Source organism: Callorhinus ursinus, unplaced genomic scaffold (genome assembly GCF_003265705.2).
Source record: "Callorhinus ursinus isolate GAN/ISIS: 27379988/994484 unplaced genomic scaffold, GSC_fseal_2.0 scaffold41, whole genome shotgun sequence".
NCBI lineage: Eukaryota > Metazoa > Chordata > Mammalia > Carnivora > Otariidae > Callorhinus > Callorhinus ursinus.
In genome coordinates, this window is record NW_027397103.1 from 10,983,024 (window position 1) to 11,010,807 (window position 27,784).

A 27,784-nucleotide genomic window follows, 5' to 3' on the forward strand; every position below is an offset into this window, starting at 1 on the left:
AAAGAAAGTAAAAGTTTGGATTTTAGGTGCACCTGGCTGGCTCAGTTGGTAGAGTCTGCAACTCTTGATCATAGGGTTGTAAGTTCAAGCCCCAAGCTGGGTGTAGAGATTACTTTAAAAAAAAAAATTAAAGTTTGGATTTTAATGTAAAATTGTCCTTTTCATAATTAAAAATTTTACATAAATGTTAATAGTGGCTTTATTCATAATCAGTCCAAACTGGAAACAATGCAAAGGTCCCTCAGCTGGTGAATGGATAAAGAATGGAGAAGTAAATCCAGCATACAATGAAATATACTCAGCAGAAGAAAAAAAGAAACAAACTATTGATGCACACGGATCCCAAATGCATTATGCTGTCTTCTGCTTCTGGCCAAGATACAGTAACATGGACCAGATTTACCTTCCTTTTTTTTTTTTTTTTTAAAAAGATTTTATTTATTTGACAGAGAGAGACACAGCGAGAGAAGGAACACAAGCAGGGGGAGTGGGAGAGGGAGAAGCAGGCTCTCCGCCGAGCAGGGAGCCCGATGCAGGGCTCGATCCCAGGACCCTGGGACCATGACCTGAGCCGAAGGCAGGCGCCTAACGACTGAGCCACCCAGGCGCCCCCAGATTTACCTTCTTATCTGAAACAACCACAAAATGGGGAAAATATACATGAAATTATGTTTTTTATTCAAGACACTGGACATCAGTCAACAGAGGACGGGGTCACTGAGAAACAGGAAACAAATTGTAGGAGTTATTCTAACATTGTCCCATTTATTGTTCCGAGAGCGTTTCCAGGTGATGGTGCAGGGAGGGGATCCCAGGTGAAGCCTGGCAGACCCCGAGTTGAGAAGATAGAGCTGAGAGTCCAGGGGGGCCAAGGAGGTTAGAATTTTAGAGAGGGAACAGCTGCACACAGAGTATCCAGAAGCCCACTGAACCCCCTCCAGCAGTCAGCTGAGCGCTGGTCAACACGTATGCAAGGACAACCACCTGAAGCCAAGGAAAGAACCACCTAAAATGATTAGAAGTAAGAGTGTACAGCATTCACACTGGCCCAGGAATAGTGCCTCGTCCCACCAGCCAGACTGAAAACTTCATGATGTATTGGTCTTGCCTCACGTAGTGGGGAAAAAATCAGCTCTAGACTGAGCACTGTTTTAGTCCCAAGATAAATGTTAAAAGCAAGATTTGAAAGGATAACATTGTTTCTAGGTAATTGCGTCTAACGTAAAGCTCAAGAATATTTTTAGGGAAACTGAAATACAAAAGGAGGGGGAGGGAGAAGGTGGGGAGAAAGAGAAGAAAAAGGGGTGGAGGAAGGGAACCGATCAACAAGGTAAAATTCACAATGCCTGACATTCCATCAGCAATAACCAGGCATGCAAACAAGCCTTGTTTCACTTTTATTGAGAGGTATTGTTATGAGTTGAACTGTGCCTCCCAAAGATATGCTGAAGTTCCAGCCTCCAGGGATGAAAATCATAATTCAAAGTCGGTCATTAGTTAGCTGGGAATCTTGAGTAAGTCACGCTTTTATTCAGGCATCAGTTAAGAATTCTGAATATTTCTCTGTGTGCTTAGGTGTATATTTCCCAGAGTTTTTAGAGTGGTTTGTGAACCCCAAAAGTTGAGAACCTCTGCAGTAGATGATCTTTCATGTTTATTCCTTCAACAAATATTAAGGGCCTACTATGTGCCAAGCTCTGGGGATACGATGATGACCAAGACAGAGAAAAGATCCCTGAGATCTCATGCAGATTATATACCCATGGAGGGATTCATACAACCAACATGGAGACAAACACTTTCACACAATGGTAACTTATATGAAGGAAATAAGACAGGTGACATATAAGTGACTGGGACGAGGCATGAAGCTCTGGGTATTCAGGACAGGTCTTTTTTCTAGAGGTGTTGTTACTGTTTGAATTGTGTCCCCCAGAAAGATATGCTGAAGTTCTAATACCCATTACCTCAGAAGGTTGTCCTTATTTGGAAACAGGGTCTTTGCAGATGTAATTAGTTCAACTTAGGTGAGGTCATGCTGGAGTGAGTGGACCCTTAAATCCAGTAAGATTGGTGTCTCTATAAGAGGAGAGGACACGGAGACAAGCACACAAGGAAGAAGGCCATGTAACAACAGAGGCAGAGACTGGAGGGATGAAGCTGCAAGCCAAGGAATGCTAAGGATTGAGGGCCACCACAAGCTAGGAAGAAGCAAGGAAAGATTTTACCCAGTCTTGGAGCATGTCTTTGCTGACACCTTGATTTCATACTTCTAGGCTCCAGAACTGTGACAGAATACATTTCTATTGTTTAAGCCACTCAGTTTGTGGTATTTAAACAGCGCAGTTTCCGGTATTTAAACAGCACAATTTGTGGTTAAGGCAGATCCAGGATCAATCGATCTATCTATCAATCGATCTTTCTTTCTTTTCTTTTCTTTCTTTCTTTCTTTCTTTTTCTTTCTTTCTTTCCTTCCTTCCTTCCTTTCCTTCCTTTTCTTTCCTTTCTTTCCTTTTTCTTTCCTTCCTTCCTTCCTTTTTTCTTTCTTTTGTAATTAGGCTCCATGTCCAACATGAAGCTTGAACTCAGGACTCTGAGATCAAGTGTTGCTTGCTCTACCCACTGAGCCAGCCAGGTGCCCCAGCAGCCCTAGGAAATTAATACAGGTGTCATTTGAACTAAGGCTTGAATGATGACAAAAAGGCAACCATATGAAGATTTAATGTTCCCTCAAGGGTAGGAAGAGGAAAAAACAGTGTCAGGAAGTACTGATCCGGGGGAGTGAGATAGGAGATGTGACTGGGAAGCTAGGCAGGGATAGATCTTGTAGGTCCATGCAGGGAGAGGGAGGCAGTGGTATCATACGAGCGACAGACACAGCTGTCGAGAGAGTCACGCAGAATCTTAGGGGGCAGGAGTCTAGGATGTATTCGTTGCAGTAAGTCATGACCTGGTAAGACGACGGGTCCCTCTCTGTGCTTCCCTGCCCTGCCTGGCGACCTTGCTGGATGGTCAATGTCAGTTCTAGCATTCCAGGCCGTTGGCTTTGGCTCTGGTTAGGCAATGCCAAGGAGTGGTGAGCTTTCACCTCCCCCAAATCTTCCATCCTCCCGACTCCAGACATCCCAAATAAACACAATCTAAGTAAAATCAGCTCTGCAAATGCAGCTTGTGGACAAGTTCCCCAGCCTCTGGGAGAGACTGGAAGCGCAGAAGCATTCTCAAGGGGGCAGCAACAGACCCTGCCAAGACCCGCAAAACTAGCCGGCGCGCGGGCGCGCGGGGGAGGAGCTAGGGGAGGTGCGTGCGCATGCGCGGGGCCCTGCCTCCCGGCGAGGGGGTGGGGCGGGCGCTGGGGCGGGGGCTGTGACGTCAGGTGCGCGCGTGGCTCCGGCTGCGCAAGAACAGCTGGTGCCTCCGAAGGCGGCCGGCGAGCCGAGGGGCTGGGGTGCTGGTGGCCGCCCGCGCCACGCTGCGGGAGCTGCCGCCGCCGCCGCCTCGCACCGTCGCACCATGTCCGGCCAGCTGGAGCGTTGCGAGCGCGAGTGGCACGAGCTGGAGGGAGAATTTCAGGAATTGCAGGTAGGGCCGGGCCACCTGGTCGCGCAACTCTGCTACCTGCGGTGCAGTGCCTTCCCCTTTCTGCTAACCCAGCCGGGGCGGTGGGGACCATCAGGGTCCAGGCGGCTGCCTCTGGCTGGGCACTGTGGGGCTGGTGGTCCGCGTGGGCCAGCACCCGCCTATCTCCCAGCACTTCAGTTCTTCATCCACTTGGGGCGCCCGGTCGAAGCTCCCCATTACCCCGCCTTCGCACCGGCTCTTTGCTCCGCGCGCCTCCTTCTCTGCAGAAAGTTGGTCTGTGGTCTCTGAGGGGAAGTTCCAGGTGTGTCATGTGGGGGAGGCCTGAGGGGACAGATATGTGCTGGAACTGACAGTACAGCCCAGCCCCCACCTCCGCAGGGGTCTCCCCTAACCGCACCCCCGTCCACCTGCTTTTGGCAGCCCCACTTCTCTGTTCTGGTGGGGTAGCCATCTCTTCTGCAACTACATTTTGAGAGATGTGCTTGGGAGCCGTTCACCTTGAACCCCTAGGGTTTGAGCAGAGACTAGGGAACCCTGTTCTGCGTCTTTGGGGGCTCTGGTGTCTGTGCCCTCTTTTGTGCCGCTGCTGCAGGCTGAGTTTGGCGTTGTGGATGGCATCCGTCAGTTCTGACAGCTGGGTTGTCTCCCTCCGTGATAGAGGCTTCTCCCAGCCCTCACCCATCTGGCCCAGGACCTTATACCCGGTAGGGTGAGGGCAGATATAAGAGAGGTCCCTTGAGAAAATTGCCCCAGTGGGGTCCTGGCAGGAGGAACTGTTCCTGGAAAGAGGTTCAGACAGGTCTCAGCTACCAACTCAGGCGACTAGAGACACCTCATATGAAACCCTGGGGTTGGCCAAGAGGGACTCCTGGACCAGTTTGGGAGATGGGGCTTTTTCCTCTCAAGCTGCTAGATTGTGTTTGTTTTCTCTGAAGTTGGACTCTGTTTGCCCGAAATCACATTGCACAGCTCCACCCCACTTCTTCCTATCCTTGGCTGGAGCAATGACATTTTCCCTGTCCATGTACCTCTTGTCTCCAGTTGGTGGGCCTCTTACTGTGTCCAGAGGAGGGGAGAGGAGATTGTTTGTGATGGGGCTTCTGGACCTGAGGCAGGAGGCCCTGATGTTTAAAGAGAGGGGTGCTGCAGAGACGGAGCAGGAAGGTGGGGGCGAGGGGTCTGTTCTAGGAATGAGCAGAGAAAAAGTATCCAGAACCAGTATGCCTTTCTTGCCCTGTGCAGCATGTGTGGGTTGGTGCCCTTTCCTTCAGGTCCAGGGCTTGGGGGGGGGGGGGCAACCCAATTCCCAGGGGATCCTTCTGGCTCCAGTCCCATCGAGAAGATTCAACTGCCTCTTAACACTTTGTCTTACCGGACTGTCAGGTCATGTTCAGCTGTGGAGTCATGGAAGGGGTGTTAGGGTTGGGAGTGGGAGAAGACTTTTGTTTTTGTTTTTTAAAGATTTTATTTATTTATTTGTCAGAGAGAGAGAGAGCACAAGCAGGGGGAGTGGCAGGGAGAGGGAGAAGCAGGCTCCCCGCTGAGCAGGGAGCCTGACGTGGGGCTCGATTCCAGGACCCTGGGATCATGACCTGAGCCGAAGGCAGTCACTTAACCTACTGAGCCACCCAGGTGCCCGGGAGAAGCGTTTTATTGTGTGGAGTTTTTGTTCCTGAATTCCTCTCCCTTCCCTGCCTTACTCTAGGAGGAGGAGTTGTCCTAACACTTCAGAGCCATGCAATTAATGCAATCAACAGCAATTAGATAGCTAGTCTTGGCAAGCAGAGCTTGCAAAGGAGACGTTTGATTTGTTGTTGTGTTCTTACTTGGGATCTTTGGGGTTCCGGTGTGTGAGGGACAGAGAGGAATTGGGAATTCTGGATTTTGTCCCCTGGTGCATATCAAGGGCTGGAGAACAGCTGACTGGGGGGAAACCGTGGTGTCCCCTACTCAGTTCTTCAGCAGTGGGGGTACTGGAATGGCCTGGGCCTTTGGGGAGCAGGGACCCTGCTGGCCTCAGGCTTTGGTGGACAACTCCTGGGTCAGAGGCCAGTGATAGATGGAAGGCCACAGAGTGCCCCGTGAGTCAAGGTCGTAGACATTGTCTATATCTTCATAGATGAGGAAACTGAAGCTTGAGAATCTAATTCAGTCAACTGGGATCACACAGCTCTTGAGTGGTAAAGCTGCTACTAGAACTTAGTACTCTAAATGCTTAGTTTGGATGTCTGTTATTGTGCTGGGAGGCCTGTCTCTCTCTTCTCACTTCCATATCCCCCATAATAAATATGAGAGCTTTGAACTCCTGAGATGAAAGTTTCTGGGATTTATGTATAATAAGTAGGGTGTACATTGTCATTGGGTATGTGTTGGACAGACTTTCAGATATGAGACATTTATTGGAGAGCAGGGAAGTCACAACAGGTAGGCAGGTGGACAGATTGGAACTAGAAAGGAAGGATTAATTTTTTTACCAGAAAATTCCTGTCTATCTTTATTTTCCTATATCTGCCTCTGAATCTGGGATTTGTAGGTTTCGTGTTTGTATCTTTCTGATTCTGTCTTTCTTGGGGTCATAGCTAATATCTCTGTGTTTCACCTCTCCTTCCCTTTTTCAAATGAAGGGAGGAAAGAGAAAACCTAATTGTCAGACCCCAGAGGATTGGAAAGGTCTTTGGAATCCCCGCCCTGCAAAAGTCATAATCTCTGGGACTTTCTAGAGGAGAGGATCTGTTTTCTTTTGACTGTGCTTTGTCTCTGCCAGGGCCTCACTAGACTCAGGGGCAAGGTCAAGTGGCTATGGGGACTTCGGTTTTGGCTGGCTGGGATTTCAGCCATGCTGGTGAATTGAGCATCAGTCTGAGACCAGCACATGTTTGGCCCTGTGGCCTGTGGTGTGATCACAGAAGGTCACTTACAGACACTGTGGCAGGTGATTTAATAAGCGTTTCCTGACTTGCATCACTGGAAACCTGACCCCACCCCTTCCCATCCAGAAAGGAGGTGGCCGGAAGAGGCCTTTCCCTAAACCTAACCTCACAGAAATGCAGGGGCCTGGTGGGCCACTGTAAAGATTTTGGCCTTTCCTACCACTGAAACGGGCACCCCTCTGGCTGCTGTGTATGGAATAGACACGAGAGGGACAGGGTAGAAGCAAGAAGGTCAGTATTATTTTATTAAAATCCTACGAAATAGATCTTGTTATCCCATTTTACAGAGGGAAAATCATATACCCGAAGCCATATGTCTTGTAAGTGCTGGAGTCAGGATTCAAACCCAGGCTGTTGAACGTCAAGGTCTGTACTCTTAACCACTTACCTAAGGCAGGTCTGTGCCCTGGGTACTCTTTTCGTTTCTCTTCCATCTTGCATTGCCTTATGGGTCTCTTTCTTTAGAAGTGCGTTGTGTGGGGCGCCTGGGTAGCTCAGTTGGTTAAGCGACTGCCTTCGGCTCAGGTCATGATCCTGGAGTCCTGGGGTCGAGTCCTGCATCGGGCTCCCTGCTCAGCAGGGAGTCTACTTCTTCCTCTGACCCTCTTCCCTCTCGTGCTCTCTATCTCTCATTCTCTCTCTCTCTCAAATAAATAAATAAAATCTTAAAAAAAAAAAAAAAAAAAAAGAAGTGCATTGTGTGGAAAGAACCCTGGACAGGGAGTCACAGTTCCTGGGTTCGGACCTGAGGCCTGCACCTGTCTAGTATCTAACCGTTAGCAAGCCACCTCTCTGAGCTTGAGTTTCTTTATCTAAAAAACAAAGGCTGACAGTAATAACGGTAAGAGCTAACTGTATGATACATGGATGATTCCATTTAATCTAAATGACCAACCCTGCTTAATACTGAGGCTAAGAGATGTTAAGTAACTTAGAAGTCATGGAATTTTGGAATTTGAACCCAGGTCTGCTGTGTACATCAGATATTTTTTGGGTTCCTAACACTGTGGGCTCCCAAAGTATCTTGAGACCCTTGGCTCTGGAAAGAAACTTTTGAACTTGTGGGGTCTCATTTCATTTGTACAGTGCTTTATATATGCAATAAATATATATATAATATAAATATATATGTAATAAAGCACTGCATATATATAATACACTAGTCAGGATTCTTAGTTGCAAGTGACAGAAACCCTGTTCTACTGGCTTTAAGCCAAAAGAATTTATTAGCTCACATATTGGGAAATCCAGTGACAAATGGCTTCAGGCCAGGCTAGATCCAGGGGCTCCAGTGAATTGTCTGTGTGTGTCTCTCTCTGTTTCTTCTTCTTCCCTTTTTTTCCCCTAAGATTTTATTTATTTATTTATTTTAGAGACGTGTGTGTGTGTGTGTGTGTGTGTGTGTGTGCGCGCGCGCGTGCACGGGCAAGTTTGGGGGAGGGAGGAGCAGAGGGAGAGGGACAAGCAGACTCTGTGCTAAGAGCAGAGCCCGAGGTGGGGCTCAGTCCCATGACCCAGAGACCATGACCCTAGCCGAAACCAAGAGTTGGACGCATAACCGACTAGCCACCCAGGTACCCCCCCCCCGTTTCTTCTATATCAGCCTTATTCTCAGGCAGTCTCTCCCATGTTGGGGTGACCCCAGGCTGACATCTACCAGCTTAGCAAATCTGGCCAAAACAGAGCATCTTTTCCCTGGTAATTCCAGCAGGAGTCCCAGGGCCAACTCTCATTGTCCCCACGTAGGTCACATGATTATCCCTTACTTAACCAGTCACTGTGGCACGGATTGGCTGGGCCTTGGTTTTCATGTCTCCGCTGGAGCCCAGGACTGGAATGAGGGCCACTCAAACCATATGAAATAAAAATGAGGGAGGGATAGTCCTATAAAGGAAAATGAAAATACTGATAGTAAAAAAAGAGAGAGGGATGCTGGACAGGCATCTCTTGGGGAGTAATAGAAACAGTCTATATCTGTAATTCCCAGACTGTGTCAAGGTACCCCCAAGGAGCTGCATCAAGCTCTCAGTGACACTATGGGATAATTTCAATTTTCAAGGGAAACACAATGACATCTGTCATACACCTCTTAAACTGCTAACTTGGGGTATTTCGTACTTGCACATTAGATCACACTACATTCTTTTTGATGATGTCATATCTTTGTAAAGTTAGGTTTTTAATGATCTATGATTAAAATCAGGTACTGTGAGAAAATCCATGTGGAAAAAGAAATGAGGTTGACAGTGTCCCATCTGATTCCAAGGTTTGAGAATTTGTGCAGAGCCCAATAGGCACACACATCCCATTAGTAAATAATTTTGGTTATTTCGGAATGAAATAAAAACGTTTTTGTCAATTTCTGCGTATTCTTTTTTTCCCCCAAAAAAGGCTACTGAGTTGTTAGGACATAAATACTTTTCAATTATTTGGCCTGAGGACTGTGGAAAGTGTACTGAGACACGAAAGGCATGGTGAACCAGCAAAGTTTGTGAACCTTTGTTTTATGTCCTGATTGTGGTGGTGTTTACACAATTGTATATATTTGCCAGAATTCCTTGAGTTGTACACCTGGAAATTGATGAATTGATATGTAAATTATACCTCAATAAAACTGATTTTAAAAAAAATAAACCAGTATATGGCCTGTTACATATACCTCATCTCCTAACCTCTTCACAGCTGAGGAAACTGAGGTACAAACAGCTTATATGACTGCTAAGAAGTGACAGACTCTGGATATGGAGCGTTTAGGTTATTCTGCCTCCCAAATGTCTGACACCCATGTCTAATACCCGCACTTACTGCTCCTGTAACAGACATCACGAATCAATCCTGGCACATGACTCAGAATTCTTTCCAATGTAGAATTGATGCTGTTTCGGTGAAGTCAACTTGCCATCCTTAGTGATGTTTTCATGGTGATGAGTCTTAGTGAAGTATACTCAGCATCCAGAAATGTTTATTTGAACTCGATTCCTTGGAAAGAGAATTATATAAATGTAATCTCTCAGAAACTTCCAGTAGAGAGAAGCGCTGCTATCAGACACCACATTTTGGTGCATCCTACTGGGTTGCCCACCAACTTGCAATGCTTCTGGGCCAGACCCCTGTCTGAAAAGGCCATGAGATTCCATTGCTGGCAATTCTTGCAGTACATGTGGACTCAGGTTCTGGATCTTATGATTTAGCCAAGTTGTACTGAGCGGGCATTTCCAGATGTTTCACAGCCATGCCAAGACCTTGAATCATTAACCTCATTTTCCCATTGGGGCAGAGCTTGGGTCCTCAGAGAACAGGAGAGGCAGCAGATTGCCTAAGCCTCCACCAGAAACCCACTTGTTTGTGTCTTCTACACGTGGCGTAAAAGGATGGTAATTAGCCGTGTAGGAAAGGAGGTATGGGCATCCCAGCTCACAGAGCCAATGTTAGCGCTTCTCTCTCTCTCCCTCTCTTTTAATCCATCCTGCATGTTTAGAAGTAATACATAGCCGCAAAGTTAAATATCCAAGTAGAGATGTTCGAGAATTTTCAGAACTCTTGTTTGTAACAACTAAATACTGGAAACCTAATGTTCTTCCAAATGGGTGATTCCACTGAACATCCGTAGAGTGGGGTATGATGAGCAGAATGAATAAACTAGAGCTACATGTGTCAACATGGATAAATTTTTTTTTTAAAGATTTTATTTATTTATTTGAAAGAGAGAGAGAATGAGAGAAAGCACATGAGATGGGGGGAGGGTCAGAGGGAGAAGCAGACTCCCTGCCGAGCAGGGAGCCTGATGCGGGACTTGATCCAGGGACTCCAGGATCGTGACCTGAGCTGAAGGCAGTCGCTTAACCAACTGAGCCACCCAGGTGCCCCTGGATAAATGTTTTTAAAAGAAGAGCAACATTGAGTGGAAAGTTGCAGAGACATATATATAGTATGACATGTATGATAAAATTAACATTCAAAACAATACTATGTATTGCTTGCTGATACATGTTTATATAGTACAGGGGAGTGATATGGGCCAGATTCAGTATAGGGGAGATTGGGCAGGGTCCTGGTGAAAAGCAAATGACGCTCCAGAAGGATCTCACTCAAAGGAATTTAAAGAAGGGACTATTTGCAAAGGTGTGGCAGTTTAAGGGTGAGGCCCCTAGAGCTGGGGCCAGTCCTGTTCCTAAAGGAGTAGAGGGAGGGGGGCCATCACCAGAGCTTGGCCAAAGCTTGTTGCTGGGGAAGGAGAGCTGCAGAACAGGAGGTGTAATGGTTGAAGGCTGCAGCAAAACAGAGGAGGCAGGAAGAACAAATACCCCAGCTTCTGTCTCTTCCTGTTGTGCATCCCGTAGGCTAATCCCAAGTGGGAGGCAGGGTAAGGGAGTCCAGGGAATGCAGTCCATAGGGGTCAGCCTCCTCTGGGCACAGAGAAAGAATTGATCTGGGGTGAGCATGGGGGCAGAAATAACCAGCAAAGGGGTTCCCCTCTTAGGGGGCTTTTTTTTTTCAAAGATTTTATTTATTTATTTGACAGAGACATAGCAAGAGAGGGAACACAAGCAGGGGGAGTGGGAGAGGGAGAAGCAGGCTTCCTGCAGAGCAGGGAGCCCGAGGAGGGGCTCTATCCTAGGACCCTGGGATCATGACACGAGCCGAAGGCAGACACCTAACAACTGAGCCACCCAGGCGCCGCACTTAGGGGGCTTTTAACTCTCTGTGTACTACTATTATTTCTTAAACTGAGGGTGAGAATATGAGTGCTGATGTTTATTTTCTATCAGTTATATGATTTTCTGTCTTTTTTTGTATGCCTGAAATATTTCATAATAAAATGAGCAGGAGACCAAAAAGTAACCCAACAGTACCAAAAGGCTTATAAAGAAAAACAGCTCTGGGGCACCTGGCTGGCTCAGTTGGAAGAGTATGCGACTCTTGATCTTGGGGTCATGAGTTCAAGCCCCATGTTGGGTGTAGAGACTACTTAAATAAAACTGAAAGAGAAGACGAAAGGCAGCTCTATAGGTTCACTGTCAATTATTTACATGATTATGACCATGCAGATATTATTTACTGCAGAATCGGGTAGTGTACTATGCTTGTATTTTCTCTTTTGGAGATTTTAACTAAATTCATATAGTTAGCATTTGATTCTTTACTGGCAATGCTTGCTTATAATTATCCTCTTTTTTTTTTTTTTTTTTTTTTGTTACGGCCTAAATCTCTCTCTTTTTTTTTTTTTTAAATTGTTTTTTTTTTTTTTACCCTTAAACAAAACAAGTAAGGGGTGGGGGGGGGGGGGGGGAGGGCTCCCGAATGGAGTCTTTTCTTCCTTTCTTCTGCAGCTGCTTGTCTGCTTTGGTGCCCCGAGCACTCTGGGTTATTTTTAGAGGCAGCAACTCGATGTGGGAGTCAATCACATTTAATAAGCTGGTACTCCCTGCACCGGTTGCAGAGTGCGGACTCCCTGTGTTTGGTGTTTCCCATGTTCCAATCCACCGCTGCCAAGTTTAGAAATAGAAATAGTGGTTTGGCAGTTTGTCATTTTCTTTAAAAGTTAAACATACATTTACCATATGACAAGTAATTCCATTCCTAGGTATCTACCCAAGAGAAATGAAAATAGGTCTGCACAAAGATTTGTACATGTTCATGGAAGTATTATTTATAATAGTCAAAAAGTGGAAATAACTGGAATGTCTGATAACAGGTGAATGGATAAACAAAGTGTGATGCATCTATACTAAATTTTTATTGTTAAGTAGCAATAAAAGCAGAATAACACGTGCTCCCCCCCTACTATCCGAAAGTACAGCCTTCCAATGAAACCTTTCATAAACCAGAATGGCGTAAAGCGAAGAGTATCCCCTGCTTTCTGAAAGTTCGAGTTATACCACTGCTTTTTCGAAAGACCTCCATTAGTACCTGTTTTTGCTAACCAAGAGATCCGAAGAGGATTTTCACTTTTATGAAAAAAGTCATTACCTTACTAATTGCGGTCTTTCATAAAAGCAAAAGCAAAATGGCATAACGGGAACTTTCAGGAAGCAGGGATCCTTGTGTATGCTACAACATGAATAAACCTCAGAAACGTGATGCTGAGTGAAAGAAGCCAGACCCCAAACCACATATGGTATGACTCCATTTATATGGACTATCCAGAAAAGACAAATCTATAGGGACGGAAGGTAGATTAGTTGTTGCCAGCAGGCTGAAGGGAGGGGTGTGGGGGGAGCAGCGATGTTGTCATAGACGTGAGGGATCTTACTGGGTGGTGAAATATCCTGAAACTGGCTATGCCAATAGTTGGATAGCTTGGTAAATATATAGGCATCACTGAATTGTACACATAAAATGAGTGAGTTTTATGGTATGTGAATTATACCTCAAAGCTGTTAAAAAATGATGGCTTAAGTTTTGGGTTTGTAGAAAAAAACACCCAATTTGATTGTTCGGCGATCTACATTTTGGGGTGCCTATTTAGTTAGTGGCTTGATGAAGGATTCATTCGACAGGGCTCCAAGTCCTTGTTTTTGGTGTCTTTAGGATGATAGTGCCCAGGGCAAGAGGTTGGTAATAATGAGTCCCAAGATTTGTGGCTTCTGTTCTTACCTGGTGTGATTAACTTTGCCCAGAAGGAAAACTCTGTGCTTTGGCATTTTAATCTAGATTCTGACACTTGCCTCTGAAATGATGACCTTCAATCCAATCTGGCAAAGCCAAACCAAATAAAACAGGATTTGTTTGTGTAATTGGGAAGCCAAAGGTATACCATCTTCAAATATGAGTCGATCTAGGGGCTCAAATGAAACCATCAAGGCTCAGCCTTCATCTGCCTCTGCCCTGTTTTCCCATCAGTTGGATTCATGCTCAAGCAAGACAGCTCCATTAACTCTGGGCTCACATGAGCTCTTCCTCCTTCAAACTAGTGGAAGAAGAGTGTCTCTTTTTCAGCAGTTCTGATAAAAACTACCCCCCCCACCCCGCCCCAGCAATTGAGATTTGTTGGTTTTGAATGCCTGTCCCTGAATTAGCCAGTTGGGTCTGGAGGCTGATACTCTGATTGGCCAGGCCCGGGTCATATGCCCTGGAACCTGGGGCAGGTTCAACCCCATTCCTAGCCAGATTTCAGTAACTGAGTGTGGGGAGGGCTGGATTTCCAAAGAAACTGTGGAGACATTAACCAGAAGGGGAATATCTGCCTAGTTGGCAAAAACAACAGAAGGCTTCCATATGGTGACCAGTTCCTTTTGAGGCTACAGGTTCAAGGCTGACTGGATGAAAGCCAGGATTGGATTGCTGCAGTGTGGCTCATCCTGCCCCTGGAAGAAGCATTTCAAAGCACAGGTCTAATTGAGGGTCTTCTGGAGACACCCTCATGTGCAGAGAATAGCCAGGGATTCCAAGGGAAGACAAGAATTGTATTCCCCACCTCCCAGAACCACCCATGGACAGTCCATCAAGAAACAGCTGTTGTAGGGGCGCCTGGGTGGCTCAGTCGTTAAGCGTCTGCCTTCGATGCCCAGGTCATGATCCCAAGGTCCTGGGATCGAGCCCCACATCAGGCTCCCTGCTCAGTGGGAAGCCTGCTTCTCCCTCTCCCTTTGCCCCTGGTTGTGTTCCCTCTCTCGCTGTGTCTCTCTCTGTCAAATAAATAAAATCTTAAAAAAAAAAAAAAAAGAAAAGCACTCTAAAAAAAAAAAAAGAAACAGCTGTTGTAAAATGGTGCAGCTGGGAAAATGGTATGGTGGTTCCTAAAAAAATATTAAATATAGAATTACTATTTGATCTAGCAATCCTGCTTCTGGGTATATACCCAAAAGAACCGAGAGCAGGGACTCCAAACAGGTACCTATACTCCCAAATGGTCATAGTAACATTATTCACAATAGTCAAGATATGGAAGCAGCCCAAGTGTCCATCGAATGATGAATGGATAAAGAAGATGTGGTAGATATATATACAATGGAATATTATTCAGTCATAAGAGAATGAAATCTTGCCATTTGGAATGATGTGGATGGAGCTAGAAGGTATTATGCTAGGCGAAAATAAGTCAGAGAAAGACAAATACCATATGATTTCACTCATATGTAGAATTTAAGAAACAAAACAAGCAAAGGGGGAATAAAGAGGCAAATCGAGAAACAAACTCTTAACTATAGAGAACAAACTGACCATTACCAGCGGAGAGGGGAGGGGGAGATGGGTTAAATAGGTGATGGGGATGAAGGAGGGCACTTGTGATGAGCACCTGGTGATGTATGGAATTGTTGAATCACTGTATTGTATACCTGAAAGTAATATAACACTTTTTATTAACTAACTGGAATTTTAAAAAATGTAATCACTTACCTCCCCTTGCCCCCCAAAAAGCTCCCTGCATTTTCTTCCCAAAATATTTCTGAGAAGTCAGACTTAAATTATGAAGAAGTAGAAGGGTTCACATGTTGTATGATTCAGTTAAACTGTATTCTTTTCTGTTTGGCTTTCAAAAAAAAAAAAGACAATACACGTTTCTACTTATATAAAGTATCTAGAGGGTCAAATTCATAGACAAAGTAGGATGGTGGTTGCCAGGGGCTGGGGAAACAAAGTGGAGTTATTATGTGATGGGTTTGGAGTTTCAGTTGGGATGATGAAAAAGTTCTGGAGATGGAATGGTGGTGATGGTTTCACAGTGATGTGAACATACCTAATGCCACTGAATTATACACTTAACATTATTATTTTAGTTTTTTTTTAAAAAAGATTTTATTTATTTGAGAGAGAGAGCACGAGCGGGAGGGGCAGAGGGAGGAGCAGACTCCATGCTGACTGAACAGGGAGCCCTGTTTGGTGCTCGATCCCAGGACCCTGAGATCATGACCTGAGCCGAAGGCAGCTGCTTAACCAACTGAACCACCCAGGCGCCCCTACACTTAAAATTATTAAGATGGTAATTTTATATGTGTTTTATTAAAATTAGGAAAATTTTAGAAATTTTAAATGATTAAAATGGTAAATTTTGTGTTATATGTATTTTACCACAGTTAGAATAAGAGGCAGCTGTCTGAAGAAAAGTTAGGGTCCAAGAAATGAATTGATAACCTTTCCTACTGCTTGTGGGACTGGTATGAGGAAATCTGCAGAGTCTGGGCATGGGCGAGGAATGCCCTGGAAATGGAGAGTATGTCACACTAAGGACCCTGTTTCTGAACCCCCCTCATACCTCCCCCCACAACTCCACATTGTCCTCCTCATAGCTGACAAATCCTCAGTCTGGAACTGAAAACAAGAGTGGACCAGATGTATGGTCTCCAAAATAAGATCTCCCCTGGGAAGTGGCTCTAGCTGAGAGCAGAGAGAAAGAACCAGAGGGGAGCAGGAGTGACTCCATATGCCAGGGGACAAAATTGTGGAAAGGCTCACAGACTTCCTATCCCTACCCAGTCTGATGTCTTAGGATGGAGCAGAAAATATCACCAGCAGAGATTAGAGAAGTGCCTGTAGAAAAGTAGATGTCATTGAGTGTTGGAGAGGTGACTGTCGACAGCTGTCATAAGCTGTGGGTGGGAGTATAAATTGGTACAGCCACTCTGTGGGCAGTTTGCCAAGATCTATTAAAACTAAAAACAAGGCTGTACACTCTGACCCAGGAATCCTTCTTCTCTTCCCGAGAGAGATGCTTGTGTGTATGCCTGTGAGGATGTTAGTCAATGTTGCATTGTTGGTTATAGGCAGAGCCTGGAAACAACCTAAATATCCAGCACTAGAATGGCTCAGTAAGCCATAGTATGTCCATAGCATGAAATGTTCCATAACACTAAAAAGAATGAAGTCTATCTATACATTCTTATGTTGGTAGATCTTCAAGACATATTGTTGAGTGAGAAAAAGAAACTTGTGGAATCATATCTAAATTCTGATACCGTTAATATTTTTTTAAAAATCAGAAGTATGTACTTTAGGGTATAAGCTAAGCTGCTATAACAAAAGAGATCCCCAAATTAAAAAAAAAAAAAAAAGGCTTAAGTGAGGCAGCGTCTTTCTCACATAACGGTCCAAAGGGAGGTGTGGTCCAGGGTAAGTGGTGTTCAGTTATGTGTTGCTATGTGAAACAACAATAATTACATTTTGCTCTTGGATTCTGTGGGTTAGGAGTTTAGACAGGGCATGATGGGAATGGTTTGACTGTGCTCTACGGTGTCAGGGGCCTTCTCTGGGAAGACTTGAATGGCTGGGAGTAACTTACATGGCTGTGGCTAGAATCATCTGGAGGTTCTTTGCCCACACATTTAAATGTCTGAGCTGAAACGACAAGAATGTTTGTCTTAGTTGAGACTATTGATCAGAGTGCCTACATGTGACTTCTCTATGGGTTAGGATTTCCGTACAGCATGGTGGCCTCAGGGTAGTTGGACTGTTTGCTCTAAAAGCAAGTGTTCCAGCAAATAAGGCAGAAGCCACATGGCCTTCCATGACTTTTTTCTCAGAGACTGTAGTGTTCCTCCTGCCGTATTTTATTGGTCAAACCAGCCACAAGCCTGTCTATATTTAAGAGGTGGGAACAGAGATCCCACCTCTGTCTGTGAGGAGTGCTAAAGGATGGGTGATCTTGTTTTAACAGCATCACAAGTGGGAAGCTCTGTCACATGAGGTCAGCTGGGTTTGGCTGGGGAAGGGACACTGGGCTTTGCCACTGACATCATGTGGCTTCCATCTCTGGTTTCAAGGTAATTGCACCTGTTGTCGCCATATCCCAGTCAGGAAAAGGGACAATGGAGGGCAAGCAGCTCCTTATAAAGATGTGGTTCAGAACTTAGACACATCACTTCTACCTGCATCCCTTTGGCTAACTCATCCTGGGGCTACACATAGCTGCAAGGGAGGCTGGGAAATGTCTGTTACTGGATGGCCATGTGCCCAGCTACTACTCATGGGGTCCTGTTACTAAAGGAAGTAAAGGAGACTAAGTATTAGGAACAATTCATTTTTGCAACAGTGTGTATTTTTCATATATATGTATATATTTTTATGTGTATATATGTACAAATAGGTCCATATAGAATATAGAAGTGCATAGATAAATAGACTACAGTCTGGAAAAATACATACACAAAAGTCTAGAAGAAAGTGGTAACTGTAGTTCCCTCTGGAGAAAGGGGAGAAGACAGGATGTGGGATATTCATAGCCGACTCCAGCCATAGCTGTAGGGTTTTAATTTTTAACGAGGATAATGTCTTCATGTTTTACTTAAGAAATTAAATATTAGTTTAAATCCAAGAGGGCCTGGTGAGCATCTGGCTGCTGATGTTGCAGTCTTGGTCTTATCTTTCTGTGGTGGGACCCAGCACCAGAGTGTGCCAGGAGGTCGCATAGCCCTTTATCTTCCAGGAGCCTCTGCTGCTGTTGCTGGGGGCTCTTGGTTCAGAGGCCCCACCTTCTCAAAGCCTGTGTAACTTACTCAGGGTCTCTCTGCCCCCATCCTTCCTGTCTCATTCTGGAGGGTTTCCTTTATTACTGGCAGATTAGTTGAACGTAGGAGGGTGGAGGAATTCAAAAGGGAGTAAATCGCAGCCTCCCTCTCTACAGATTACTTGTTAATTACAGATAGGAAGCTGGTCACTGTAAATGGAGAAAGCAATGGGCAGCAAGCAATCAATGTTAACATCACAGACACTGTGTCCCTCCTGATAGGAGACACTGAGGACACAGCATCACTTTAATGGCATTTCTGTCCCAAATGCATATCCAAAATTCACTCATGGGGAAATATCTGACAAACCCAGATGGAGGGACATTCTTCAAAACAACTGGACTGAACCCTTTGAAAATGTCCATGTCAGGGCACCTGGGTGGCTCAGATGGTTAAGCGTCTGCCTTTGGCTCAGGTCATGATCCCAGGGTCCTGGGATCGAGTCCCGCATCGGGCTCCCTGCTAGGCGGGGAGCCTGTTTCTCCCTCTGCCTCTGCCCCCCCGCTCTGACTCTCATGAATAAATAAATAAAACATTTAAAAAAAATTTAAAAAAAGTCCATGTCATGAAAGACAAAGAAAAGTTGAGGAACTGTCGTAGACTAAAGGAGCCTGAAGAGATACGATGATTTGATCATTGTACTATGGATATATAAGAGAATGTTGTGTTCTTTTTTTTTTTTTAAGATTTTATTTATTTATTTGAGCAAGAGAGAGTGAGCAGGAGTGGGGAGAGCAGCAGAGGGAGAGGGAGAAGCAGATCCCCCGCTGAGCAGGGAGCCCGACGCGGGGCTCGATCCAAGGGCCCTGGGATCATGACCTGAGCCAAAGGCAGACCCTTAACCGACTGAGCCACCAAGGCGCCCCGAGAATGTCGTGTTCTTAGGAAACATGTGCTGAAGTATTTAAGAGTAAAGAAGCATGTTGTCTACGACCAACTCCCAAATGGTTTAGAAAGGAGTAGGCAAACCTTTTTTGGCAGAAAGGCTAGGGAATGAGGATTCTAGGCTTCGGCGGGCCATATGGCCCATGTCACAACTACTCAATATGCTGCTTTAGCGCCAAAGTAGCCATGACGGGATGTAAGTGAACGGGTGTGGCTGTGCTCCGGGAATGTTTATTTATGGATACCGAAATTTCAATTTCATATACTTCTCACGTGTTGTGAAGTATTCTTCTTTTGATTTTTTTTTTCCAACCAGCCAAAAACCATTTCCAGCGTACTGCCCATACAAAATATGGTGGCTAGAGATTTGGCCTGTGGGTTGTCGTTCACTGATGCCTGATACAGAAAAAATACACACACACACATGCGATAAAGCAAATATGTATGGCATAATGCCAACAGTTAGTGAATCTGGGTGAAGGGTATAGGGGGGTTCTTTGTATTCTTCTTAAAATTCTTCAGCAAGTTTGAAATTATTTAAAAATATAAAGTTACATGAAAGACCTGATTTTCCTCTCCAGGGACCCAGGCAGGAGAGAGTGAGGATGCTGTGCGAATTCAGGGGACCAAGCCATCTCATCTCGGGGTCAGGGGAGACTTGCTCACAGTGTCCTTTGATGTTGTTCCTAATTGTTATCTGTTCACTTCATTGTCTTCACTTCTTTATTTTCTGGCTTGACTGTCAAATCTGGAGACCCCACTTGGCAGCTATGAGCGTTTAGGGTCTGGTCTCACCCTTTGACTATCCCCTTTTTTTCCCTCCCTCTGGTAAATACGTTTCTCCACCACCCAAGAAAGCAGACACTTTAAATCTGTTCATTGGATTATTTTTTTAAATTTCATGGTCCCTGTCCCTCATATTGTTTCCTCTACATTGTTGGTGCTTGTCTTAGATTATCAGAACTCTAGAGGAAAGGGGCTGTTTCTGAGCATATGGTGTAATGTTTGGGGAGGTGTGCTGGGGCAGCATGATCAAGAAGTTACTGTGTTCATCCTCCTTGCCTTGAGGTGAAGTCTCTTGTATTTCCCCAGGCCTTGTGGCCCTGAATGGTTATTTCCAGAGCCTGGGGGAGGGAGGGCTGGCTGTAAGGGAAGTGGTGTGTCCTTTTCTTAGTTGACTTAGCAAGAACTCTCTTCATTGCCAGGATCAGAAACCGAACTCAAACTGGCCTAAGTGAAAAGGAATTTATTAATTCATGTCACCAAGAGCATTACATTCAGACCTGGTTAGATCTAAGGACTGAATTGATGCTGTGAGAATTCTATCTCATACTGCATTGCAATTCTGTTTTCCTGTTAGGCTTCATTTGCTCAACAGCCCCAGGTGCACTTTCTACCAGATTAGCAAACCCAGAAGAAGGAGGGCATTTCTAAACCAATATTTCTAAACCAGAGTCCCAGGGCTGACTCTCACTGGCCCGGTTTGAGCCACGTGTCTACCTCTGAATCAGTCAGTGGCTAGGGCATTGGAGGATACTCATTGGCCTGGCGTGGATCACATGACCGCTGTTGGCGTGGAAACTGTTAGCCCTACTCAAACCATCTGGACCAAGAAGAGGTTGACAAGAGGTGGCCTCCCAAAGGCATATTGGGTTGTTGTTGCTATTAGGAAGGATGGAACCTGGGTAGGAAAAAAACATTAGTTCCGTACATAAATGCCGTGCCATGCTGCCTTCCCGAATTCCAGTCCTGGTTGTCTAAGCCACATCTTCGATAGTAGTAGTTGCACTACTTTTTTGGCAGAAAGGCTAGGGAATGAAGATTCTAGGCTTAGCTGTCAGACTGACTTGCACAGTCACGTCCAACTATGAAAAGCGACCCATTCACATTCTCCCATACACCCTGCTTGGGCTCCTCCATCCCTCAGGAAACCCACAGGATCTACAAGCAGAAGCTGGAGGAGCTGACCTCACTCCAGACTTTGTGTAGCGGCTCCATCAACAAGCAGAAGACGCGCCTGAAGGACTTGAAGCACACACTCCAGAGGTAGGCGAGGCTACAGCTCCCCGGGTTTTAAGGGACAGAAACCCAACTCAAAGCTGGCTTAAGCAGAGAATGGAAATTTTAATGGAAAAAAACCAGGAGTAGCTTCAGACATCACTGGATGCAGGGGTCAAAAGGTGTTTTTAGGAATCTGTTTCCACCCCCCCCTTTCTAAATTCTGCCTTCCTCTAGATTGGCTTCACCCTCAGGCTGACTGTCCCCTTCTGGTCACCGAGATGGCCACCAGCAGTGCCAGACAAATATCTTTCGGACTTACATCCTCCAGCCTTCCTTCCTATTGGTTTGGTTCCACTGACAGAATAACTTGTTTTTCAGTAAAAGTTCTGGGTGTGATCCTAATTGGTGGGAATTGGTCACATGCTCCTTTGTGAACCAATCACTGAGACTCTGGTTAGGCAAGACTAGGTCATATGCTTAGTTTTTGGACCTGGGGGATGGGACAGGCTTACTGGAACTATATGGAGGGGAAAGAGGATGTGAGGTAGTTTCCCAGAGGAAAGTTGTTATGGGTCTTTGGTGTAGGTGGTAGGAAGTCTGGCATCCCCAGGGGGAAATACTTAAGCTCCTGACTTAGTTCAGTTCTTGAGGACAAGATCATAAGTTCACCTCCCAATCCTCATGTCTTCATGGTTTGGAAAGTGCTCTCATCCCCTATAGGTAGAAGGAGTCCAGTGGGTGCTGTGATCCCAGGCAGGCAAGGAGACTGAGGCTCTGAGTGGCTTATTCCAGTTGACTTCGCTAAGTCTCTGTACCATAGTGTGTAACTCCTGGTCAATCCTTCCCTTCCCTTGTGGACAATTTTTGCAAGCGTACTGATTATATCCCTAACCTTGGCTGACCATTTTGGAAATGGAGGTCCATTAGTCATGGAGTAAGAGTGTGGAGGGTTCCACGTAATGACATCGCCACTCTTGGAAAAACACATCTTACTGATGGTAAGACTCAACAGTCTTTATCGGTCTAGGATTTTTCAGCCCTGGCACTGTTGGTAATTCTGCTGCAGGGTCTGTCCTGTGCATTCTAGGATGTTTAGCAGCATCCCTGGCCTCTATCCCCTAGATGCCAGTAGGACATTCCACCCCCTGTTTGACAAATAAAATGTTCCTAGATGTTGCCAAGTGTCCCCAGTTGAGAACCATTGGGTTAGAAGGTTGACCCATAGAGGACATACCTACTATTCTGAGAGGGTGTCCACTGGCTTGTTTTTCTAGTTTTGAGAGTTAAATATCACCAAGGAAAAACAGACAGTGATCGGTTGCCTGCTAATACCTTTAAAGCACTTTCCTGTCTGCCCTTCTAGTAATCCTCAGTCTCCTCTTTTAGAAGAGTAAGAAGCATGGTATTGCCTGTAGAAGTCCATTGAGCTCATACTGTGTATCAAGGATCATTCTAAATGTGTTACATTTAGTGTACTCACTTAATCCTCACAACAGTATTGTCCATGAGGTAGGCCTGATGCTACCCCTGTTTTTCAGGTATGGAAAATAAGGCAAAGCGGTGAAAGGACTTTCCCAAGGTCACAAGGCTAGCAGGGACCCAGGGTCAAACCCACAGGGTGCAGAGGGAGAATTGAGGTTGTAAGAAGCATTGAGATAGAAAGTTGGGAGGGCCGTGCCCCGAGCTCCCAGATTCTTCCTCCAGTCTGAGTAACACCCCTGCTTCTCCTATGCCCACACCTCTGACCAAACAGGTACAAGAACCATGCCAGTCGGGAGGAGGCAGAGCTCATTCAGCAGATGAGCACCAACATCAAGGAGCGGCAGAACATCTTCTTCGACATGGAGGCCTACCTGCCCAAGAAGAATGGGTAGGATCTGGAAACTTAGCGCACCTCTGCTGCGGGCAGACACCCAGGCCTAGAGGGCCTGGTCTGTGTGACTTCCACCTCCCTGCTGGGGCTTGAGGTTGAGGGGAAAGGAGGGAAGCAAGGGCAGGAAAGAGAAGGAGCCTTTCTCATACGTTCCTCCATGGAACAGGAAGGGATCTCAGCGTGACCTTCCTGGGAGGGCTTGTGTGAGGAACCAGATACAAGATCTGGTTTCCAGCACCTGCCGCATGCCTGGTGCCACCCGAGGTTAAGAGGAAAGATGTTTTCTCCCAAAGAACAAACATTGATTTATTTTATTTTTATTTTAAATTCCAGTACAGTTAACAGACAGTATTGTATTAGTTTCAGGTGTGCAGTAGGGTGATTCAGCACCTCCGTACATCACCCAGTGCTCATCACAACAAATGCCTTCCTTCATCCCCATCACCTAGCTCACCCCTCCCTCCACCCCCTCCCCTCTGGTAACCATGAGTTTGTTCTCTGTAGTTAAGAGTCTGTTTCTTGGTTTCTCTCTCTCTCTCTTTTGTTTTCCTTTGAGAACAAACATTTATTGAGTGCCTGCTGTATGCCTAGCATTGTGCTGGGGGCTCTTGAATTGTCTACAGCTTGGTGAGTCAGACCCAGGTATCCAAATTCTACAAGGTTCAAAGCCATCAGGGGGTGTTTTGCTCAGGTGGCTCAGCCCAAGTTTGGATGTGAACACTCTGACTCCAGAGCTTCTGTTCTTTCTGTCTTCCTCCTTTGAAGAAGTCCCATTTCCTCCCTCAGGTGACATCACTGCCACCTGTTCCAGAGCGAGATCGGACAGTGTTGTATTGAAACCTGAGGCGGGCTGCTAAGTGTGCTCCCATCACGTCCCTGTGGCCCTTTCTCCTGGTTTGGCCTAGTGCTGAGTCAGAGCCCCTGTCAGGAGGCTTACTAGCCCTTTTACACTTGAAGCCATTCCTCTTGGCTTCTCTTTTGCCATATTTGGTGAAAAACTCCCTGAGTTGGGTGGTGATAATTTTCCATAGAGTGAAACTGCATGACCCTTTTTTACAGTGCAGCTCAGATCCGCTTTCCCAGCTCCAGCCTCCTGAGTCCTCCGTGCATTTTACATCGGTTGGCAATCTTTGAGTTACAAATGACAGAAAGCCCAACTCAAAGTGCTTACGAAAAATAGGCGATTTATTGGTTCACATAACTTAAAGGTGCAGATGTTGCTGTGGGTCTGGCTGGATCCTGCTGCTCAAATGATACTGTTAGGCTCTCTCAGTGAGCTTTCCTTTTACTTTCTTGACCATGTGTGTCTTGTTCTTAGGGAGACTTTCTTTACAAGCTGCCCCGGGAGCTCTGGGTTTGCCTTCCGCCAGCTTAACAATTCCAGTAGAGAAAGCCTCTTTGTTTCTTAGTAGTTCTGGGAAAAGTGCCGGGACTGAGTCCCATTGGTGTATGACCAGTGTGTCACATGATTATTATTGACCCAATGAGGAGGATGCAGTGCTTTGATTGGCTAAGCCTGGGTCATGTGCCTTACCCTAGGACCTGAGGGGAAAAGAGATTCTCTGAAGGGAAATGGCACTGCTCTTTCAGGAAGTGGGGACTGTATTGCTAGCTGAAAAAAAATAGATATTCTTTTTACACCTCTACTCCGGTTACACCAGACGCCCCTAGAATTTATTCAGAGCTAGAAAGAAGACTTTTTTGTTTGCTTTTCTCCTCTCAACCTTCTATTCATCCTTCAAAGCCCAGTTCAAATGTTACCAACTCAGTGAAGCCTTTCCAAAACCCCTCTCCCTCTGTGGAATTAAACCCTTCCTCCCCCAAGATTTCATAACCCTTTGCTTGCACCTTTGTTAGTGCCGTTAGAGTACAGGCTATTGTAACAAAAGCCCAACGATACAGGGGCTCGGACAAGGGGGAGGTTTCTCTTCTCTTCTCATACATAGCAGTCCAGAGGTGAGTGAACCAAGAGTGGAGGGCTCATGGGGTCATCTAGGGACTCAGGGTCCTTCCAACTCCAACTTGCTCCTTCACCACCCTTCAGGGAGTTGTCCTCATCTGCATGGCCAAAGCTGGCTCATACTGTCACATCTGCAGGAAGTGGAGGGCAAGCAGCTGCCTTTTTACTCCCCCCCCAAAAAAGTTTGCCATTTCCTAGTGAAGCCAAAAACACACATATTCTATAATCCAGAAATTCCACTCCTGTCTGTCTGTATAGCCAATGGAAATGAGTGCTCCTGCCCTCCAATAGACATGTGTAAGAATGTCGGCAGCAAAGAATCCAGACTCAAAAGGCCCCATGTTGCATGAGTCTTTTTGTATGAAATGTCCAGAATAGGCAAATTCATAGATACAGAGTAGATTAGTGGTTGACAGGTGCTGGAGGGAGGGAGGAAAGGGAGTGACTGCTGATGGGTATGTACTTTATTTTGAGATGATGAAAATGTTCTAGAATTATGTAATAGTTGTACAACGTTGTGAATATACTGGAAGCCATAAGTTGGATACTCGAAAAGGGTGATATTATGGGGACACCTGGCTGGCTCAGTTGGAAGAGCATGTGACTTTTGATCCCAGGGTCGTTAGTTCGAGCCCCACGTGGGGTGTAGAGATCACTTAAATAAATAAATAAAACTTAAAAAAAAAAAAAAGGGTGATGTTATGGTATGTGAATTACGTTTCAGTTAAAATAAAGAATGTTCACAGCAGAAAGAAGCCAGGCATAAAATACACTGTTAGGTATACCTGTAAGTATACTGAAGGTTTTACTTCAGTTTTAAAAAGAACCCTTTTTAAATTGACCTAGAGATTGTACACATGCCTTCACCTCATTGGCTGGAATTTAGTCACATGCTCACATTAGCTGCAAGGGAGCCTGGAAAATATGGTCTCTAAGCCAGCTAAAATGGGGGGAAATGGGTTAGTCATGACTGTCATGTGTCACATTCTCTAGTTAGTCATTATTCTCCATGTGAGAATTTTACTGCTGAGTTTAGCACCCTGTTTTCTAACATCAGTGGTCAATGCATGCTTATTGTTTGAATGTTTTTGGTTGGGGCCCACTCCAGGGCTGGTAAGGAACGAGTCAGCCCTCACAGATACTTTCCTTCCAGGCTCTACTTAAATCTGGTCCTTGGCAATGTGAATGTGACCCTTCTCAGCAACCAGGCCAAGTAAGTTATCTCTGACCCCCACCTGGCTTTAGGGAATCCAGGCATCTTGCTCTTTCAACTTAGGAGAAATGAACCTAGCTAGAATTTTTGCATAAATAAAACAAATTAATAGTTGGGGCTCTGGCTCTTGGTCTTTCTGACACGCTCCTTCTCAGTGGGGAGGCCACCCTGGGAGGGTTGCTTCTTCTTTTCATGCAGTCAGTACGTTGCAGGAACAGAACTGTCACCTTCCCATGAGAAACGGCCCCTACTCCATTCCACTGCTTACCACACACAGTTCTCCCGGGAAGTGGGCAGTACTGTCCACCTGAAATCAGTCCCAGGGGCAGTAGAGCGTGGTGTTTCTGCTGCAGTAGCTGGTTAGGGAGCAGAACTTCTCCACCCCCTGCGCATCCCCATCACCAGCCCAGAGACCTACACCAAGAGCCCAGGGACATGGGAAGCTTTGCACATCAGTCCTCTTTCTCTGATTGATCATCACCATTAATTCAAGGCCAGAGTTTTCCTTTAGTGGGATCAGAAGCTCCCTGTGGGCAGTGGCTGGTGGTAGGTGAAGGATCTGTTGGGGCTGAGGATTCTGTCCCCAGATGGGATATAGTTATATTGCTATAACTATAGTAATAGTTATGTGACCTTTCCTGGGGGTGTCTGTCCCTACAGATTTGCTTACAAGGATGAGTATGAGAAGTTCAAGCTCTACCTGACCATCATCCTGCTCCTGGGTGCTGTGGCATGTCGATTTGTCCTTCATTACAGGTAACAGGAAGTGCGGTGGTGTGTGCCGGCATGGCGGGGCCGGGGGCGGGGGGCGGGGGGAGTCCCTCCTGCCTCCGCAACGTTTGGTAGGTTGTAGGTAGAGAAGACCCTTTTCTCATGCGAAATAGCAGCCCTGTCCACTCGACATCCGTCCAACAAATATCTACTGAACAGCTACTGGAGAGACCTTATAGCTAGTAGTTAGGAAAGAGCCGAATGGCACACACACACAATGGAATATTATTCCAATAATAAATAGGAATAAAGTAGTGACACACGCTACAACATGGATTCTGAAAGCATGATGTTCAGTGAAAGAAGTTAGTCACAAAAGGCCACATATTGTATGATTCTGCTTATATGAAATACCCAGAACAGGCAAATCTATAGAGACAGAAAGCAAATTAGTGGCCAGGGGCTGGGGGGAGGGGAGGTGGGGGTGGGTCCTGTTGATGGGTATGGCGTTTCTCTTGGAGTGAGAATGTTCCAGAATTAGATAGAGGTGATGAAGGTACAGCTCTGTGAATATACTAAAAAGTAATGAGTTATACTCTGAAAGGGTGAATTTTATGGTATGTGAATTATATATCAGTTATAAAAGGAGAAAGAAACAGAAAGCAAGAAAAAAGGAAAGGAAGAAGGGAAGGAAGAAAAGAAAGAAAGATCACAGACTGCCTGGGTTTGAATCTGGCTTTGGGACTGGCTGTCACCATGAGCATGTTCCCTCGGGGAGCCTCAGTCTCTCCATCTGTAAAATGAGGGTGACACTAGGCTTTGCTCACAGTGCGTGTGGAGGGCTCTGCCCAGCGCCTTGCACCAGCATCAGCCACTGCTTTGGGAGCAAGAGGAGGCCACCCGGCTCTGAGAGGCTGAGGCCAGTGGGCTCAGGCTGTCTCGCCACAGGGGGTTTCGTTCCTCACCCCCTGGCACTGGGTTTTGGGCCCCGAGGGGAGGCAGCTGAGTACAGCTTGGGCATTTGGCCCATGTGTCAGGGGTTTATCTCCTGGCAGGTGCTTGGCTGGGAGTCCAGTTTCTGGTCTGGCCACTTGAATGTCCAGGCAAAGAAAGGCCCTTTTAGGTCCTGGGCCCGTGACTGCTGCCTCAGGCCTGGCCTGTTTCCCCAGAGGGCAAAGCCTGCAC

General features: G+C 45.9%; 1 protein-coding gene across 2 annotated transcripts in view; it reads left to right on the forward strand.

Moving 5' to 3' along the window:
* The first annotated feature begins 3,394 nt into the window (after positions 1-3,394).
* Positions 3,395-27,784, forward strand: part of TMEM120B (transmembrane protein 120B) — a 39,728-nt gene continuing 15,338 nt past the window's right edge. For both annotated transcript variants that reach the window (XM_025889606.2, XM_025889607.2), the window contains exons 1-5: positions 3,395-3,582; positions 20,769-20,887; positions 22,596-22,712; positions 25,829-25,888; positions 26,549-26,644. In XM_025889606.2, the coding sequence (XP_025745391.1) occupies positions 3,514-3,582; positions 20,769-20,887; positions 22,596-22,712; positions 25,829-25,888; positions 26,549-26,644 (461 nt within the window). In that variant the 5' untranslated portion in view covers positions 3,395-3,513. The remainder of the gene's footprint in view (positions 3,583-20,768; positions 20,888-22,595; positions 22,713-25,828; positions 25,889-26,548; positions 26,645-27,784) is intronic.